The 20952-nt window shown below is 35.3% G+C and overlaps 1 protein-coding gene across 4 annotated transcripts in view; it reads left to right on the top strand.

The window, feature by feature from the left end:
* HELLS (helicase, lymphoid specific) overlaps nucleotides 1-18377 on the top strand; it is a gene marked incomplete at its 3' end in the record, with an annotated part of 33929 nt that extends 15552 nt beyond the window's left edge. The window contains exons 8-21 of one of the 4 annotated variants that reach the window (XM_080911491.1): nucleotides 27-209; nucleotides 1357-1404; nucleotides 4938-5134; nucleotides 6392-6488; nucleotides 7805-7966; nucleotides 8760-8899; nucleotides 8982-9120; nucleotides 10346-10429; nucleotides 10512-10631; nucleotides 12420-12536; nucleotides 13810-13969; nucleotides 16509-16605; nucleotides 17115-17191; nucleotides 18283-18377. In XM_080911491.1, coding sequence (XP_080767617.1) covers nucleotides 27-209; nucleotides 1357-1404; nucleotides 4938-5134; nucleotides 6392-6488; nucleotides 7805-7966; nucleotides 8760-8899; nucleotides 8982-9120; nucleotides 10346-10429; nucleotides 10512-10631; nucleotides 12420-12536; nucleotides 13810-13969; nucleotides 16509-16605; nucleotides 17115-17191; nucleotides 18283-18377 — 1716 coding nt within the window. Of the gene's footprint in view, nucleotides 1-26; nucleotides 210-1356; nucleotides 1501-4937; nucleotides 5135-6391; nucleotides 6489-7804; nucleotides 7967-8759; nucleotides 8900-8981; nucleotides 9121-10345; nucleotides 10430-10511; nucleotides 10632-12419; nucleotides 12537-13809; nucleotides 13970-16508; nucleotides 16606-17114; nucleotides 17192-18282 lie in introns of all 4 variants that reach the window. The other 3 variants (XM_080911490.1, XM_080911493.1, XM_080911492.1) reach the window with 3 other exon arrangements.
* Between the last annotated feature and the right edge of the window lie 2575 nt (nucleotides 18378-20952).

Here is a 20952-nt window from a genome sequence, read left to right as displayed (position 1 = left end):
TATGTATAATGTATTCTTCTGTACAGATGCTTTGGGAAAATGGAATTAATGGCATCTTAGCAGATGAGATGGGTTTGGGAAAGACTGTTCAGTGCATTGCTACAATTGCATTGATGATTCAGAGGGGAGTACCAGGACCTTTCCTTGTTTGTGGCCCTTTGTCTACACTTCCTAATTGGATGGCTGAATTCAAAAGATTTACTCCAGAAGTAAGATATATTTTTACATTAATATATTGCATATATTTATTACATGAACTATAGACCACTCAGTAACTGAAATGATTTTTATATACATTGCATCTGATTTGGCTTAACGCTTTGAGTAGGACCATTCTTTGATTTACATAAAGAATTGGGATTGGTAGTCTGATTCATTTTGCTGAAGATTTCGTTAAATTATTTTGGGATTTCATAAATTATTTCTTCTGAGTCAGATGTACATTAAGTTTTTTCCTTTTTTTTTTTTTTTGTTGTTGTCTTTATTTTTCTGCTTGTTTTTGAGACACAGTTTCACTCTGTATAGCCCAGCTGTCCTCAGATAGGTTTAGCCCAGTCTGACCTTGGATTTTCTAGTCTGCTTCTTCATCCAATTGGCTTCATCATAATCATGTTTATTCTTATTTAAAAAATCATTTTAAAATGTGTACTACATGAGTGCCTGGTGCTAATATAGGCCATCAAATGCCCTGGAACTGGAGTTACAGACAGTGAATCAATGTGAAAATTGGAAATGGAAGCAGGTCCTTCCTCGTTCTTACTTTATGTACATTGGTGCTTTGCCTGCTTGTATGTCTATGAGTGTGTCAGATCTTGGAGTTACAGACAGTTGTCAGCTGCTGTGTGGGTGCTGGGATTTGAACCTGGGTCCTTTAGAGGAACAGTAAATGCTGGTGCTCTTAACAGCCGAGTCATCTCTCCAGTCCCATTCTCCTCTGTGTATTGTTAAATTTTTACCCTAATACATACTGTTTCTCCTGTAACATTTCTTGTGTGTATCAGCTTATTAAATAAGTTACTAATTACAAAAGAATTACTGTTTGGACTTGTTTATACATTTGTTTTCAAGTTAAACATATACAAGTTTTGCATACACATGCTCTCTTACCTATGTCCTTGCCTTATGAGAAGTATTTCTGAAGTACCCATCTGCTTCATAAACCCACAAACCTCTTCGTTTTGCTTTTGTGGGTTTAGGGATTTTTTTTCCCCTTTATTTCTTTCTTATGTTAGTCAAATGATTTGTTCAGTTAATTAAGTTATAGGGAAATAGAACTAAAATATTCTTTGAGAAAGTGACTTAGTCTGTATTTCCCAAATCCTTTATATTTTGCTATGAACCAATATACTCTTGTAGATTCCTACTCTGCTGTATCATGGAACCCGGGAGGAACGTAGAAAATTGGTAAAGAATATCCACAAAAGACAAGGAACATTGCAGATTCATCCTGTGGTAATCACATCATTTGAAATAGCTATGAGAGACCAGAATGCTTTACAGGTACAGATGGTTGCTTTGTAGATCACTAATCTCAGATTTTTAACTTATATTAAAATCATCCAATAACTTTTGTTTTATTGTGGTTGGAGTAGTAGATGCATTTCCTTGATAAACTGGAGATTTGTCTATAGCAATATTGTAATTAAGGTTGAGATCTGTTAGAATTACTGACATTTTAATCTGTAGCCATATTAAAAGTATTAGAATTGGTTACACATTAATGTAAATATGCTGTAGATAAATTTGAGATATGTAGTTGGGATTTATTTCTTGGTTCAGCTTTACTCAAATATGAATAGATTTGCAGAAAAGCATTTCTGTGTTGTCTTTTAGAACTGTGGGTGTTCTCAGTTCTTTTTCTTCATTGTTTCAGTTTGTTTATTAATATCCTTGTTTTACTATGCCGTTAGTTGCCTTTCTCTCTTACCTATTCCATGTGAGTTGTGTAGTTCTCTGGATTTTCTTCTCTGATAATGTAATGTTCATTCTAATTAAGTTCATCCTTACCTTTTTCTTTACCCTTTGTCTTTTTGGTTTTTTTAAGACAGGATTTCTCTGTCCAGCCCTTCCTGTCCTGGAACTTGCTTTATAGACCAGACTGACCTTGAATTTAGAGATCTGCCTGCCTCTGCCTCCTGAGTTCTGCTATTAAGGTTGTGAGCCACCACCATGTGGCTTCTTTGTCTTTTTAAGACAGAGTTTGTCCATAGCCCTGATTGTCCTGTAAGTCACTGTTCAAACCCAGCTAGCCCCAGACTTAACTAGATCCACTCCAGAGTGCTCAGATTAAAGGTATGCATGTATTAACACTGACTGCCCAGACCTTTTAACTTTTTTTTTACATGCAACAAGGAAAGTAAGCATACATAGTGGCTTCAACATGACATCAAAACACGCAGGTTTAAGTGGAGTAATAATGTCTAATACATTCACAAGTAGTGTTCATCAAATGTTCCATTTGTATGTATGGTATTGTTGAATATAGTTGGCAACAGTCATACCTTTATACGTTTTTTTGTTTTTAAGATTTATGTCCTTACTTTGTAAATTGTGAGTACACTGGTGTGTTTAGGTATACCATAAGAGGGCATCAGATCCCATTACAGATGGTTCTGAACCACCATGTGGTTGCTGGAAATTGAACGCAGACCCTTTGGAAAAATAGCCACTGCTCTTAACTGCTAAGCTATCTTCCCTACCCAGCTTTATAGTTTAATAAAAGTGTATTATGGGTGTGTTCTCAGTTCTCAAAAGGCAGAGGCAGTAGGATTGGTGTGGTTTGGGGATAGTATAGACCACATAGTTATACCCTTTCTTTAAAACACGCACACACACACACACACACACACACACTCACACTCTGAGCAGAGTTTTTTTTTTTTTTATAGCAAGCATCTTTATAGAAGAAATAGTATTGGCATGGTTGACACATCTTTAATTCCAGTACTTTGCAGGCAGGGGTAGGCAGATCTCTGAGTTTGATGTTAGCTTGGTTCACAAAACTAGCCAGCACTACATGGTGAGACCTTGACTGAAGAAGTAATATATGGAGTACTTGTAATTCTACATGAGAATTATTTTGTGGTAAATAACTGCTGTTGAGATAACAGGTATAGTTTATGCATAATTCAGGTTACATTCTGTCTTGTAACTTGTTTCTTTTTGTTTTTTTTTTTTTTATTTTATGTATATGAGTACACTGTCTCTGTCTTTCAGACACACCAGAAGAGGGCATTGGTTCTCATTATAGATGGTTGTGAGCCACCATGTGGTTGCTGGGATTTGAACTCAGGACCTCTGGAAGAGCAGTCAGTGCTCTTAACTGCTGAGCCATATCTCCAGCTTCAATATGCATTTTCTTATGTTGATCTTATTTAAATGTGTAGCCTGAAGACTTATGTTTTATTTTCACTTTTCTTTGCGTATATTGTCTTTCCCACTGAGCTATTGAATCATTGCCAGGATTTTAATTTTAGTAGGTAATGAGGTTGCTGTATATGACACTGAGTTTTAGTGATTGCTTGTTACTTAAGTTTCATCTCATTCCTCTTGATCTTTCTCTTGTCTTTCACTTATTCATTTGCAAAGGCTGTTTTGCATTTATGTTGCACTTTTAAATAGATGTTATATAATGGAAGATTATTCAGATTATCTGGTTCTATGTTACCAGAAAAGCTATATCCTTTGTAGTTGCTTAAATTTAAAAAGTACTGTTAGGAATTTACTGTATAATTTTAAAATGTACCTCATTTCATATATTTTATCTAATCTGATCATTACTTTTAGAAAAAGGTAATGTGTAAAGTCTTTTATTTGATGATACACATAATATAAAATATGGGTGTTTTGTCTGAATATGTATTTGTGTCTTGCACATGGCCTGGTGCCCTCTGAGGTTAGAAGAGAGTATTGAATGCCCTGGCTTTGGGGTGACAGAGCCTCTATGTGTGTGCTTAGAACCTAACCCAGATCCTTTGTCAGAGCAACAAGTCCTCTTAACCACTAAGCCATCTCTAGCTACTCCCTGCCCCTTTTAGATATATTTTTAGCTAATCATACAATTAAGATATCTTGGCGTGACTGTTTGATGTTTCTGATTCTAGAATTCATGCATATTTCTGTATAGTTACAAAATAACCTGGATGTATTTTTTTATTTTACTTACTTGGTCAATGTAAAGGACAAGTGAGAACAATTTTTAGGACCTCAAACATAAATATGTGATGTTTTTTGAAAATATTTATTACTAAATATGGCTTCTGAAGATAGGAAACACCAAAGTCAGTGTAGGAAATTGAGAAAAATTATTAGATTAAAACAGTATCAATTTTACATGTAAGTGTCAAAATGAAAATTCCAAAAATATTTTAAAATTTTGGAGCAATCTAGTCTTGGTGCTTCAGAAAGCCTTTAATCCTAGTCTAATCAGCAGGCAAAGGCAGGTAGATCTGAGATCCAAGCCAACCAGGAATATGTTGAGATACACTCTATGAACAAAGTAAATAAAGAAAAAGTAAAAAACATAATAAAACATGTATCTAATGGAAGATTTTTTTATCTATTATTATTATTATTATTATTATTATTATTATTATTACTATTTTGATACTGGTTTTTCAGGACTCTAATGGCATATGGCAAAACACTAAGGGGAAAAGCTAAAGATGACTGACTTTAGAATGAATGAAGATATTATATTAGCACATGATATTGGGGTTTTCCAGTGAGCTGAATTTCAAGGACATAATACTCGCTGGGTTTTAAAATTTGTTATCTTTCTGATACCGGAGAAAGGAATAATTTTAGTAGATACTAAAATGACATTTAATGGAATTCAATATATGTTCCTCATGAGAAATTTTATGGGTAGAAGAAATATTTCCAGGAAAAAATGATGAGATTGATTCTTAAATTTCTTTCCTCAATTCATTTTCTAGCATTGCTATTGGAAATACTTAATAGTAGATGAAGGACACAGGATTAAGAATATGAAGTGCCGGCTAATCAGGGAGTTAAAACGGTTCAATGCTGATAACAAACTTCTTTTGACTGGTACTCCCTTGCAAAACAATTTATCAGAACTTTGGTCATTGCTAAACTTTTTGTTGCCAGATGTATTTGATGACTTGAAAAGGTAGGTAAGGCAGTTACTTGTTTTATGTCTTCTTAAAACCTCAAAAATCTGTGTTGTTAGCTGAAACTGATTCCTTTCTATTTGGTAGCTGAACTTAAATGCCATTTTAGCTTTTTTTTTTTTTTTTTTTGGTGCTGTATATTATGTTTCTGCTTTTGACAGAATATATGAGAGAGAAGATAAAGACGTAAAACATACAGATTGATTAAAAGGAAACAAAAATAATTCTGTAAGGGGCTGGGGAAGATGGTGCAGCATGTGTAGACCACCAAATCTGAAGGCCTGAATTCAGTCCTGAAAGCCTAAGGCTGTGGCATCGGCAGTTTGCTTTTCTACCTCCCTTCCTGTGTTGTGGTGCATGTGTGCACTGCTTCCCCAAATAATAATGTACATTAGCAACAACAATGAAAGCAGTCAACGTAAAACATGAACTTTTGAATACTCATGAAGTTAATAGGATATTCATTTTATTTTTTTGTCTTTCTTTCTCGGGTACTTTCATGTAGCTAATTCCATCTTACATAATAGCCCAGGCAGCTTACACTTTTTTATCTCAAAGAAGGAAGCCTGCAGAAAAGCTTTTTAAAAATATGATATGACTAGTTAGCCAGTGAGCATTTGTAAGTTTCTCAGTTTCAACTTAAAACTTGTATTGTTGGTATTACTATTTAAACTTAAAATTATATTTTCCAACAGTTTTCTGAAAATATCTTCAGAATGGAAAAAGATGTGTATTAAATATGTTCTTTGGAGTAGAGATGTAGCCCAGTGAAAAAGAACTTCTGCTTAGCATACTTGAAGTTCTAGGTTCTAAGCAAGACAAAAACAAATGAGAAAAAAAAGTATAGTATCATTTGTGTTTGGCTTGTATATGATTTGACTTTTTTAGAAAAAAATATCTTTTAGATTTCAGCATAATTGCTTTTTTTTTTGGATGAAGTTTTAACTTTATTTAAAAATAAAATTGCCTCTGAATCCTTGGAACAATGTTCTTTTTTATAATACACAGATTAATATGAAATTTATGCTGTGTATAATACCATATGTCTGTAATAGCAGCACTTGTAGGTGGAGGAGTTTAAGAAGACCCAGAATTCATGGTCAGACTTAGATCTACAGTGAATTTGAGTCACCCCGACCTGAATGAGAACCCGTCTATCTCCAAAAAATAGATGTATATGTATGAAATTGTAAACATGTACCATGTTAATATAGTTGAATTCATATAATAGATTGATTTGTAATTTTCTATTTTAGCTTTGAGTCTTGGTTTGATATCACTAGTCTTTCTGAAACTGCTGAAGATATTATAGCTAAAGAAAGAGAACAGAACGTTTTACATATGCTGCACCAGGTACCAAATCTCCTTATTCTGCTCACTTTATACTTAAAAATAAATTACGGATTTTGAGAGTTAAACTTTGTAGAAGAGACTTGAAAAATAATTACCCTTCTCTTCCATGTCCCTTCCCAGTGTACATGTGTTGTCCTTACATTCACCTGTCACTTTGTAAGCTTGTGTTTATTTGGATTCTGTGAAGTAAACAAATTTTCATTAAAAAGATTAAAGTTTTTCTATGTCAATATTTAGTTCATTACATTTTATTTATTTTTTAAGATGGGGTTTCACTATGCGGCCATGGCAGGCCTCACAATACAGACAGAGTAGCCTTAAACTCAGATTTGCCTGCCTCTGGAGTTCTGGGACTCGTGCTAGGTAGGCACATTGGATTTCAGTAATGCTTTAGTGTCCCGTTGCTCTGCCCCTCTATACTTACGTTATGTATGGTTTTATACCACTTTTCTTATAAGTAAATTTAAAATATCTGTACTTTCTTCTTGGAAGAAAATTCTAGGTTAAAAGTTTTTAAGTTCTTATTGCCTCTTTTATCCATATTTTTAGACTGTTCCTCACCTATATTTTGGGAGTGTGTCCTAGACAAGCACTCTGCCTCTGAGCCAGTTCCCCAGTGTATTATGTAAGCTTTGGAAATACAGGCAATTGCTCTTCTGAAGGAATTTTTATATTCACAAAAATTACACAGGGCCAAATACTTTAAAAATGAAACTAGTTGAATCTGCATATACAAATTTTGAGGACTAGAAATTTTTCAGAATCTGAAGAAAAGTTGATAAACCCAGGCTTAATCTCATTAGCACAACAAAGAATTGAGAAACTCAAACGTCTCTGGATCTGTTGTAAATTTTTTATGAATTACTTTTTTATGAATTACTTGTTCTAGTATCTTTTCTCAGTGGTTCATAATGTGTGCTATGAGTAACTTACTGCTCTATATATTGTTAATATTTTCTTTTTCAAAATATATTTATGTAAACTTTCTTACCTTCCCTGAGAGAAGGTTTCTTTGTATACCAGGTTGGCTTCTAATTCAGATCTACCTGCCCCTGCCACTGGAATACTAAAAGGCACGTGCAGCTCATCCGACTATTTGTATAAACTTGTCATGATGTCTTTGAGTAAACATGTGCGCACTCACGCACACATTTTAGTTATCAAGTGCTGGTCTGGTATGAGGAAATCTCAAGGAGATGCATTAGTCTTTTAAAACTCAATAGGAAGAAAGGATAAAGGGTGTTTTGAGTGAGTGAGCCTAATGAGAGATAAAGATAACCAATGTTGATATTTATTTGTTCCCTTTTAAATTTTAGATTTTAACACCTTTCCTACTGAGAAGACTGAAGTCTGATGTTGCTCTTGAAGTCCCTCCTAAGAGAGAAGTGGTTGTTTATGCACCCCTTTGCAATAAACAAGAGATATTTTATAAAGCTATTGTGAACCGCACAATTGCAAACATGTTTGCATCTTGTGAGGTAATTGTGAGTTTGAAGTAACTGTTGATGGGATGATATAACAATTTATGACTAATTTTTAGTCTTGTCTCTCCTGTTCTTGGGACTTTGTGAGTAAGTAAGACCCAAAGCAGAAGGTACTTTCTGTTACTTACAGTCCTCCTAAACTTGTAAGTGGTCATCTGTATATTAGTTGTTTTGTGTTCGTTGGAAATCTGTGTTTACAACTTACGTACCTATATGTTCAACAGCCTGGGTTTGATGATCCATTATACTACCAAACAAAAAGTCAGACATAATCATCACTAGTAGTAATAGGCTTCATAACATTTTCATTCAAGTGTATCATGTATGTTAACCATATTTGTTAATCCTTTATCTCATCCACCTCGACACCTTTAGAAGCCCATTTTTACAGCCACAGAATCTTGAGTCACTGTTCTAAAGGCTTATAGCTAGACCAGCCCTCTCTAACTATCAGTTTCTTTATAGACATGTAGCTGTTACCAAAAGGATTCAAGAATATTTCAAAATTTCAAGTAATATCTACTATATTTAAAAAATTGAGATTGCTTTATTACCACATGTGCATAAAAGTATATTTCATTTATATTTAGAACTTCAGAGTTTTTGTTTTATTTTTACTTACTTTTCGAGATGGGTTCTCTGTGTAGCCCTGGCAGTCCTAGAACTCACATTGTAGACTAGGCTAGCCTTGAACTCAGATTTGCCTGCCTCTGCTTCTTAGGCATACACCTTCACCGCCTGGCTTCAGCATTTTTTAAACAGATGGTTTTTTATGTATTCTCTTTAGACGGAAACTGTTGAGCTAAGTCCTACCGGAAGACCAAAACGGCGAAGTAGAAAGTCAATAAATTACAGTGAACTAGATCAGTTCCCTAGTGAATTAGAAAAACTAATAAGTCAAATACAGCCAGAAGTAAACAGAGAGAGGTAAGAGTTTAAAGGGACGTTTAGATATCTAAATTGTGTTTTTAATTTTGTCTTTCTTAACATACTTTCTGTGCTTTTGTAGGACTGTTGTGGAAAGTAATATCCCTATAGAATCTGAAGTTAACCTGAAGCTTCAGAATATAATGATGCTGCTTCGAAAGTGCTGCAATCATCCATATATGATTGAATACCCTATAGACCCTGTCACACAAGAGTTTAAGGTAAAAGATTGGCTGGTAATTTGTTTTGTTTACTGTGACTTTTTAAAAATTATATGTAATTTTTGCTTAACAGATTAAACACAAAGCCACTCCATTCATTTACTTATTTTTTTGCTTTTGAGATAAGGATCTCCCTGTGTATCCTGGAACTCACTCTGTACGCTAGTCTGGCCTAAAATTCAGAGATTTGCTTGTCTTTGCCCCTTCTTGCTGGTATTCAAAGCATGTGCCACTCCTCCTGGTTTATTTTTTATTCTTAATTGTATGTGTATTCACATATGTTTGTGCATGTATGAGTGCAGTACCCAAGAGACCAGTAGAAACCAGAATTTCTGGAACTGGAATTTCTAGGTGGTTCTTATAACCTGACAGATGCTAGGAACTGAATGCTGACCCTCTATAAGAATAGTAAATCACTGCAGCACTAAGCTGCCTCTAGCTCCAAAATATTCCTCACTGCTATTTACCACTAGTGTGCACCTGTGTGTATGTGAATTGTGCATATGGAACAGTGTGCGTGTGGAAAGTCTGGAGAGCTTTGCATGCTTCTCTTCCAACTTCATGTGGATTCCAGTGACCAGATATCTGACCATTAAGAAGTGTCTTTACTAAGTGTTTCTTTAGCCTTAATCTTTATATTGTTTATTATTATTTAATGTTTATTAAGAGTTCTGATGGTCATTTTTGTATATATTTTACTAAGTAAAAAACCTTAATACACACATACATATGTGAACTGTTTTGTTTGCTGTTTAATTTTTTGGGGGACCAGGGGAAGGACTATCTTAGAACTCACTGTATAGACCAGGATGGCCCTTGCCTCCAGAGTGTTGGAATTAAAGATGTGTGCCACAATACCTCTGGCTAAAATAAAATCTTTTGTTGTTGTTTTTGTTTGTATTTTGTTGTTTTCAAGATAGGGTTTTTCTATGTAGTCCTGGCTGTCCTCGAAATGGCTGTAGATCAGGCTGGCCTCTAACACAGAGCTCTGCTTGCCTCTGACTCCTAAGTGCTAGAATTAAAAAGATGAATAATGACTTGTCATTGAAAATTGAACTGTTAAGGTTGGGTGTGGTAACACATGCCTTTTATGCCAGCGCTCTTATTTGGAGATAAAAGACAGGCATATCTCTGATTAAAAACCAGAAAAAAATTAGCTATTAAACTAGCACATGATTGGAAATGGTATTAACCATTTTCTTCCTTTTTCTTGTCTTCTTTTAAGATCGATGAAGAATTGGTAACAAATTCTGGGAAGTTCTTAATTTTGGATCGAATGCTGCCAGAACTTAAAAAAAGAGGTCACAAGGTAGTACTTCTGATTAGAGTTTTAGCCCTTTAGTTTCTTATGAACCAGTGTAGTTATTGACAAAGATGTACTTAAATTCTAGGTCCTGATTTTTTCACAAATGACAAGCATGTTGGACATCTTGATGGATTATTGTCATTTTAGAGACTTCACCTTTGGCAGACTTGATGGGTCCATGTCTTACTCGGAAAGAGAAAAAAATGTGAGACCACACTTGAATTTCTTGTTTTGTTTTCTTTTTCTTTTCTTTTTCTTTTTCTTTTTTTTTTTTTTTTTTTTTTGTGACTTCTGTCTTTATATTTGAAATAATATGACCAAAAACTGTGTAGTAGGATTGATCAAGGATAAGCATTCGGACAGGTCTTAGTTTGTCCCTCACACCTGTGTATGCACATGTAACCTTCTGGTACAGTCTTACGTGTGATAGTATCCTACTTACTTAACCACTGCTCGAAGACTACTGGGACAATGGAGGATTGTTTTCTGCTTTTTATCCTAGTTTTCAACTTTTCATCATGAAAATTATAAGCATGTGGCAATTAGAAGAGTTTCCTAGTTGGCTACTATTATTCCACCCAGACTCTGCCCTTCACATCCCATTGTTTCTTTTTCTCACACTTGTGATCCAGCAAGAGGCCATTGCATCTACTCAACATTACCTCGATTTGTGTGTGTGTGTGTGTGTGTAATTCATGTATATATATGTATGTATGTATGTTTATTTTAAGATGTATGTTTATATTATGTGTATGAGTGTTTACCTGTATATATTTGTACTACATGAGTGAATACCTGACACCTGATAGCCAGGCTAGAAGAGCGTATGCAGTCTCCAGGAACTGAATCCCAGACACTGACAGCAGTAAGCACTCATACCCACCACACCATTCTCAGGTTTAATCTTTAGTCATTTCCTTATTTGTATGTTTTTATGTGTATGAAGATATACATGGTCTGTAACTTACATGGAAGTGAAAGGACAACTTGATGGGGTTATTCTCTTTCCATCATGTGAGTTACAGGAGTTAAACTCTGGTTGTCAGTCTTAGAGACACAGCTATTTTTATGTGCAGCGTTTTGGTTTTGTCAGACACGGTTGCGCTTTATAGTCCTGGGTTGCTCTGAACCAGAGTGTAGCTCAGACTTGGAATACTTTTACTGCCTTGGCCTCCTCCAGTGTTAGGATTGCAAGTGTGAACCATCACACATAACTTCTGTTCTCTGGATGCATTTAGGTTATATATTTGTCAGTGACTTGGGTATAAGTTACTATTGAGCAAATAAAATATGTAATATTGCTTTTGACAAGCATGTGCCAAATTTGTTAACATACAACTAATGAGATCAAAATTTCCACCTGCCCAGAAAATATGTGCTTTGTACTAGTTAAGCAACCATCTCATATTTTAATACTGTTTCCTCTCTCTGTGTGTGTGTGTGTGTCTGTCTGTCTGTCTGTCTGTCTGTCTGTCTGTGTCTGTTGGTGGCTTTGTATGTGTTTGTTGTGTGGATGTATATATGTGCCTGTACCAAGGTAAGGAAGAAGACATTCAATGTTGTCTTCCTTTGCTCTCCATCGTGTCTTAGAGACAGAACTCCTTTTTAGGCGGGTCAGTGAGCTTCAGGGCGAGCCTTTTCCATTTCCATTTCTCACGCCAGCTCTGCGCTAATGACCAGGGCTGCTACTTAGTCTTTTCATAGGTGCCAGGGATCTGAACTGAGATTCACTTGCTTGTATGGCAAGCGCTTTACTGATTGAGCCATCTGTTAAACTAGTTTTGTCTGGTTTTTGATACTGGATGTAATATATACCTTTAACAGAATGAAAATATCTTGCATAATGTAAATGTTTGAAAAGCAATATTAGCCGGAGTTTTATTAGCTAATATGATTGTTCCTAGCTCTCTTGGAAAATATATTTAAAAATAATGCCCTCCACCCATGTTTAAAGTTAGTTTCTTTTTAAATTTTATGTTTCTTTTGCATTTAGATATACAATTTCAACACAGATCCAGATGTTTTTCTTTTCTTACTGAGCACACGAGCTGGTGGCTTAGGCATTAATTTGACTGCAGCAGATACAGTGATCATTTATGACAGTGATTGGGTAAGAAGTATGAAAATGCTGACTATTTCTCTTCTGAAAATGTTATCCTTTATTTTGAACATATTGAAGTTTCATTTATCTATTTTGAAAAGTGCCTATTTGCAGGTAGGAATTTATCAAGATTTCTGTGGATAAAACCTTAGAACATTTTCAGAATATTAAATCATTTTAAGTTACTTCTATTTATTTAGTGGCTGGTGTACATATGAGTATAGAGGTCAGAGGACTGTATAATATGCAGGAGTTAGTTCTTTTCACCATGTGGATCCTGGGTATTAAACTCAAGTGGCCAGTCTTACTGGCAGGTACCTTCACCCACTGAGCTATCTCAGTGGCCCTCTTGGGAGCATTTAAGTAGACAATTTTTAACTTTTATGTGAGAGTTGTAGTTTTTTTTTTTTTTTAAACAACGTTATTTTACAAAACAAAGATAAATGTACAGATTTTAAACATTTTTTGCTTAAAATTATACATTTTTTGTCAGTATGTTTTTTTCAGATTTTAACATAATTTTTATATAAAACTATATGAATATATTTTTTAGTCAGTACTTGATTTTTTTCAAGGTTTGATAGTATGCCTTGAAAACTTAATAGTTACAATGAGCTAAAGTACATGTAAAACAAAATGTAACATGGAAATAGTTAAAGTTTTCTTGTTTTGTAAATTTTGTTTTGTTTTGTTTTGTTTTCTTTATTTCTTGGACTTCATACAGTCTGTGAGTTGTTTCTGGGGGAGTGCAAGACTCTGGGGTTAGCATCCCACTATTAGTGACTGCATATTATGTCTGTTCTTTTGTGACTGGGTTATCTCACTCAGGATGATCTTCTCTAGATGCAGCCATTTTCTTAAGAATTTGGTTAAGTCATTGTTTCTGGTGGCTGAGCAGTATTCCATTGTGTATATGTACCACAATTTTTGTATCCATTCATCTTCTGAAGGACATCTGGGTTCCTTCCAGCTTCTGGCTATTATAAATAGAGCAGCTATGAACATTGTGGTACATATATCTTTGTTGTGTATTAAAGTGTCTCTGGGGTATATGCCCAGAAGTGGAATAGCTGGGTCTTCAGGTAGTACTATATCCAATTTTCTGAGGTATCGCCAGACAGATTTCCAGAGTGGTTGTAGTTTTTACAGCCATTCTGGAAGTTAAAATGAATTTAAGAACCATAAAAAAGTTTCTCACTAGATAATGTATATGATTTTTTTTACTATTTATTTTTAGGTTTAACGTAATTCTGCTAACTGTACATTTCTTTTCAACTTTAAGAATCCTCAGTCTGATCTCCAGGCCCAAGATAGATGTCATAGAATTGGTCAGACAAAACCAGTTGTTGTATATCGCCTTGTGACAGCAAACACTATTGACCAGAAGATTGTGGAGAGAGCAGCTGCTAAAAGAAAGTTGGAGAAGCTGATAATCCATAAAAGTAAATGATTTTTAACTTACTTAAAATAGTATATTTATCTTATTCTTTATGTATAAACATGTTGCCTGCATGTATGTCTGTCTTCCATGTACAAGCCTAGGGATCAGGGAGGCCAGAAGAGGATATTTGGCTCACCAGGACCTAAAGTAAGTAACTATTGTGAGCCTCCATGTGGGTGCTGGAATTGACTCAAGTTCCCTGTAAAAGCATCCAGTGCCCCAACCTGAGCCATCTCTATAGCTATGTAATGATTATTACGAGGTAGTTTTGTGCTTCAGTTATTCATTCATGTTGTATGGAAATTTCCAGTTTTGTTATATCCATCTGTCCTGTCATTCATTCATTTTGGTTTTTTCAAAACAGATTTTCTACGCAGCTCTGGCTACTATCTGTGTGCCTGTCTAATATCTGTAAGAGTATTATAGATAGTTGTGAGCCACCATGTGGTTGCTGGGAATTGAACTCAGGACCTCTGGAAGAACTGTCAGTGCTCCTAACCACTGAGCCATCTCTCCAGCCCTATTTGTTTGCTTGTTTGTTTGCTTGTCTGTATAGCCCTGGCTGTCATGACACTAATTAGTAGACCAAGCTTGCTTCAAACTCTACTTTTCTCTTTCTCCCAAGTGTTGGGTTAAGTACATGAGCTACCCCCTCTGGTCTTTAGTATGATGTTTATTAAAAGTTTTTAAACTTAAGTGTTCTCCATATACTAGATACTAAATGCTAATGGTATATCATAGTAGTATTACCAAATTCTTTTTTTTTTTTAATTTTTTTTTTAGATTTATTTATTTTATTTGTATAAGTACACTGTAGTTGTCCTCAGACACACCAGAAGAGGGCATCAGATCTCATTACAGATGGTTGTTAGCCACCATGTGGTTGCTGGGAATTGAACTCAGGACCTCTGGAAGAGCAATCAGTTCTCTTAACCACTGAGCCATCTCTCCAGCCCAATATTACCAAATTCTTATACTGTTGAGTAGATTGTTTGGAAGAGGAAGATGAATGGGGAGGTTCATGTGCTGCTTATCCAGATTTTGTTTTAAATTCGGTTAAATGAGAGGCACTGTTAATTTGACTTGGTGGAAAATTGTCCCGCGCAACCGTCTCGCCTGCAAGAACGACGCGGCACACAAAATAGAATCCTTCTGCGGTAAACTTTATTAATCTGGAAAAACCGGTACTTGCTTCACGTAACGAAAAAGACGGAGAAAACCAAGAGATCCAAGGAGACGAACAGGACGAACAAGCTCCACGAGACGGCCGAAAACCAACGGGAGAAAGAGAGGAAGAAGAGAGGAAGAAGAGAGAGGAAGAGAGAGGAAGAGAGAGAGGAGCTATCCAGCCAGTCCCCTATAAAGGGATCAGTCCTTGCCTTGGACGCAGAGCCCCCTGATTGGTTGAGACTCAGCAGGCCCTATGACGCCACGGGAGAGGCGGAACTCATGAAGCGGAAGTTACCCAGCCTGTGCGCACATGGCTTGTTTACTGCTAACTCCAGCCAGATATCAGCGCCATCTTGTAATGGCGAATGCATGGGAATGTGTGGGCGGCGCCCCACAGAAAATTTAAATTGTAGTTAAAAGTTTTAGAGTAAAATGAGCTTGTCTTTCATAAGTTTTTTTTTTAAGTGATAAATAAGAAATTTGATAATTACAATTTGCTTAAATATTGACTATTTTTAGTTTATATACATTTTATTCATGATTATGTACTCTCAAGTTGTTACCAGTTAAATTGAAGATACTAATTTAACAGAATACCGAAGAATATAAAAATCTAGACTTATGCGTATATTAAAATGCACAAATCTGTTTTTAATTCTTTCACAATTGCATCCTGATAGAAGTTTCTCTGTTCTTCCCTTTCATGTCTTTCTCTCCTCCTCCACCATCTACTCTTCCCTTTCCTTAAACAAAAGTCAGGTCTCCTAGGGATAGCAACCAAGCAAAACCACATAAATCTTAAGTATATATTTTATTGATTGTTATAAATATATAATTCCAGGAAGTTTCCATGTACCCCCTCTAATCATTTCCTAATTTTTCTCTGACAGATACTGTTTTGGTTTTTGTCAATAATTATTCTTTTTCTTTAACTGTTTAGTTGGGTTTTTTTTTCTAGTTACTTTAGTTTATTTTGAATTTCATCTGTATGTTTATATTAGAGGAATTGTGTTTTAATCAGTTCATTAACATTTCTGTTGATGTTTGAAATGTTACCAGATTGTATTTATTATGAATGATCTAATTGTTTGAGGCGTTGTTTATATGTTGCCTCTTTTCTTAAGATGGGCTATGTGTTTATCTTGTTAGTAAATACCAGATCTTTGCCAAATGACTATACAGTTTAATACTTCCAGCAAGATCTAATAGTTTTACAAGTTATAAGCCAATGAAAGAACACAGTGGATCTGTACACAACAAGTAAATCAGTAAATGTTAAATTTTCTTTCAAATTGTAATATATTGTATTATTCAAAGAAGTTTTATTATAAATGCATTGATTTTTGTTCTGTTCTGTTTTACCTCCCCAGATCATTTCAAAGGTGGTCAGTCTGGGTTAAGTCAATCTAAGAATTTCTTAGATGCAAAGGAATTGATGGAGTTATTAAAATCTAGAGATTATGAAAGGTAAAATTGAAAAATTTTAACATTTAATAATGTAGTAGAAGAGGGTGTGTGTGCATGCTTTTGCTGCTGTACTGTTATAGAGATCAGAGGACAACTTTCAAGTGTTGGCTCTTTTTTTGTACCTTGTAGTTCTTGGGAATTGAGCTTAGGTTATCAGGCTTGGCGGCAGGGACCTTTACCTACGAGCCATTTTGTTGGCCCAAACTTTATTTTTTAAACTTTTTACTTTTTTATTTTATATATATCGATGTTTTAGCTGCTTGTATTTTTGTATCATATGCATGCCTTAGACCTACAGAATCAAGATGTTGGTACTGACTTTCCCAGAGCTGGAGTTAAATATAGATAGTTATGAGCTACATGGTGGGGTGTGAGATTGGAACCCAGGTCCTCTGTAAGAGAGAGCAATCAGTCCTGTTAACCTTTAAGTGATCTCACTTTCTGCAAAATAATGTAGTTTAGAGTTCTTTGTAAATTCACATATACTTGGATTTTTTTTTTTTAAATAGGGAAGTAAAAGGATCCAGAGGGAAGGTCATTAGTGATGAAGATCTAGAATTGTTGTTAGACCGAAGTGATCTCATTGGTGAGTATTTGTCTTGTATTGAAAACTTTGAAACCTATTCAGAAAGTAGTATGTATAGTAGTATGTATGTATAGTATGGTATAGTATAGTATAGTATGGTATAGTTTATTCAGCTATAGTTGTTTCCACCATTTAGTGAGTATTATTTTCTCATTATTTCTCTTTTGGAGAATTAAAATAAAGCCTCAGTGGAGTCATTATTCTGAGTACTTGTTCATGGTGTTTAAACAAACATCTGTAGAGACATTATAACTGAGTACTTGTCCATGGTGTCGACCTGAGCATTCAGGGTCAGTGTTGCACTTTAATATTGGCACTAAGCATGTAATTTCATCAGTTATTTAGTTTATTCATGTTTTCCCAGTTGTCTCACTTTTTTATTGCAGTTTTAAAATAGTATCCAAATTGTGTTTATTATTTATCTTAAATCACTACTCATAAAGTATAGAGCTCACTTTAGGGGGCGATCAGATTTTGTTAAATTAATGGCACAGAATTCTGTGAGATGCATGGCATAAACAGAAATTTGCACTGGTTTTAAGCTGAAGCTTAGTTTTTCATAGTGTCGACTTTTAAAAAGTTGCTTTTTAGATCTATTTTTTATTATGTGTGTATGAGTGTTTTGCCTGCATGCGTGTTTGTAGTAGGTACATGTCTGGTTCTTGGCAGAGGTCAGAAAAGGTTATCATGGCCTGGAACTGGATGGATGTGAAATGTGGGTGTTAGAGCTCTTCAGGAGCAACCAAAGCTAATCGTATCTCTCCAACCATTAGTGTTCAAATTAAGCATGATTGTCTTTAAAAAAAAAAATCTCAGAAAAAATAGATTAGGTTTTTTTTGTTTTGTTTTGTTTATAGCTTTGTGTAGATTTGGATTATCAAAATGAGGCTTCTGTTAATTGGAGCTTAAATAAAGGCAATATTAACGTGAGCTCTATGAGTAAGGGAAAGAATATTCTACAATTCTCTGGGTTTTTATAGTTTAGAGAAAGGACTTGTGACATCTCAACATCATATTAGAAATTACTTATACTATTTCTTTAGATTTATTATGCCTTTTAAAATGTATGTGTTCTGTTATTTCTCTCTTAGATCAAATGAAGGCTTCAAGACCAATTAAAGAGAAAACAGGGATATTCAAGATCCTAGAAAATTCTGAAGATTCCAGTGCTGAATGTTTGTTTTAAAGAAAAGCTAAGCTAAATGGATTTTAAAACTTGTTTACGCCCATTCTGGTAATTTGCCTTTTGTCTTTGAAATCCATATTGTTCACTTTACTTTTATATCAGTTTATATAATGTAACTAGTATTATTTCATACTTGATAATTCTGTGGATTTTTATTTAGTATAAAATTTTTATAAATTTAGATTTTCAGTTAGTTTTTGGGACTGGGTAGTACTTTCGAGTTTTGTTATTATGTACTTAACCATTGCCAAGTTTATCAGTCTTCCTGTGGAAGTTTAGTATCTCCCCCAACCCCCTTTAGTAATATAATTCATGGGATTTTGACTTCAGTTATGGAGCAGGCTTTTGATGGGGGGGAGATTGATTGAAATTGTACTTTCTGTTGCTGAAGTAAAATTTTTGAGTCAATAAGATGACTTATTAAATAAATGTTTATTATAATATGATTTAGTCACATTATTTTTTGTCAGACAACTGGTAATTTAAAATAGTAAAGCTTATTCAACAGTATTGTCTGAATTGACTTCATTCTTTTGTAAGAATGTCATATACAGATTTTGTCAGAAAAGCTCAAAGAAAATGTAAGATCGTGATTAAAAACAGATTTTGGTAGTGATATATTGTACAAAGGGAGAATAGTATCTGAAGGGAGAAAGAAGCCAAGAGAGTTTATAGAAGGGATGCAGATATAGCCAGAGTGATGTATCTACGAAACTCAGGATACAAATTAAGGGAGCATACCAGCCACTAAGGTAGCAATCTAGGCCCTGAGCAGGAGGTTATATAACAGTAGTATGACCTACCTAGGAGAGGGGCTATGTTCAATGACCCATTTATTTATTTATTTCCTTTAAAAAGATTGTGTGTGTGTTTGTGTGTGTGTGTGTGTGTGTGTGTGTGTGTATGTATTTTGTTTGAGCCCCTGGAGCTGGAGTTGTAAGAGGTTATTAACTTCCTGATATTGGTGCTGAGACCAAACACAAGTCCTTGGGAAGACAAATAAGCACTTTTAACCACTGAGCTGCCTCTTTAGCCCCTGAACCATGTATCTACTTGCTGATTGCCCTATGGGAGATTGTTCTGCTTTATGACTGGGGGTGGAGGGAGCGTTGTCGTCAGGACAGGGTTTCTCTGAAATTCATTCTGTAGACCAGCATCTGTTTGCCTCCACCTCCCAAGTGCTGACATTAAATGAGTGCACCGCCACCCTACGCCTGATCTTGAGCAAAGGCTTCCATCCTCTCTTTCCAAGGTGACAGCCTTTGGGAGACATCTATATCTAGTGCCAAGGAACTCAGAGCCTTGTGCCTGCTAGACAAGCACTGGTCTGTCCTTAGACTTCTTTCGCTCATTTTGAGAGTGTTTTAGTTTTCCCAGGTTGTCCTTTGTTAGTACCTCCTTGCCTTTGTCTAAGTAGCTAGGATCACAGTACACACCATACTCAGTTTGTTTAGTTTAATAATTCTCTGTGGTTCATAGGCAGTTTGCAAGTCAGAAAAGTGTGTCACAAGAGCTAATAGTTTTGTGATTGTTAACATGAGCTCTATTGTCAGTTCTGGGATCAAATTCTAATGTGATCTGTGGAAAAATCCATGAGCTAGTCGCTGTAGTTTCCTTACTTGTACACTGTGGAAACCTTGGCATTGGTGTAAGGATTAAAGTTTATGCAGTACAGCTGCAAAATAGTTTCCTTTTTCTCAGAAGGGGGCTGTTTTATATTCATCTTTTAGGATACCGCCATTTAACATGTGAGCTGGAGTCTTTCGAAGAGAATGTATGATTAAAGGTTTTCATATGCTATTGTAATGTTTTACCTTCTTATCCCAATCATACAGTGCAGTTTTACAGAGGATACAAGTAAGACCTTATAGCTAGTGGATCTTATAGCTAGAGTTTTCTTCTGAAAACTTTCTAAAGTATCAAACACTGTCCAAGGCAGTCATAAAAATAGACTTTCAAGGGGAGCTGAAGATACAGCAGTGATAAGAGCACTGGCGGTTCTTCCAGGGAACTGGGGTTGGATTTCCAGCACCTACATGGCAGCTCACAACTGTGACTTCAGTTCCGGAGGACCTGATGGCCTCTTGGCCTCTGCAGGAGCCAGGCATACCCCTCATACACAGACGTCCATGTAGGCATAATACCCATACATGTAAAAGATAGGATACGTTATCTGGGCTCGTCATTTATTTCCAATAATGGTGAGCTATAGAGATCAGATGGTAAGAACTGTTGTGTACGATGTACTACCTATCTCTAACTTTACACAGCTTATTTTTCCTTACTGTGTTGGAAAGGCCTGACCATGTTGCTGCCCACACATTTTAGTTACAGTGTATCTCACATTTTGCCTACTGCTGTGTGGTTTTTTTATAATTGCTGGTGAATTTTCACCCTCAACCAGTGAAATGCTTGTTTGCCACAGCTCTTTCAATTTTCTCCATCCTTTCTAATTTTGGCAACTCTGATTATTATAAAGTAGTATCTCATTTAAATTTTGATAGTCCTATTTTGTTTTGCATCTATTTAGCTTTTTTTAGATTTCTTTACTATTTCCACAGTGTTGCATCTTATT

Source organism: Micromys minutus (assembly GCF_963924665.1).
Source record: "Micromys minutus genome assembly, chromosome: 2".
NCBI classification, from domain to species: Eukaryota; Metazoa; Chordata; class Mammalia; order Rodentia; family Muridae; genus Micromys; species Micromys minutus.
The sequence above is the reverse complement of the archived record's forward strand: the minus strand, read 5'-3'. Positions and strand labels throughout refer to the sequence as shown.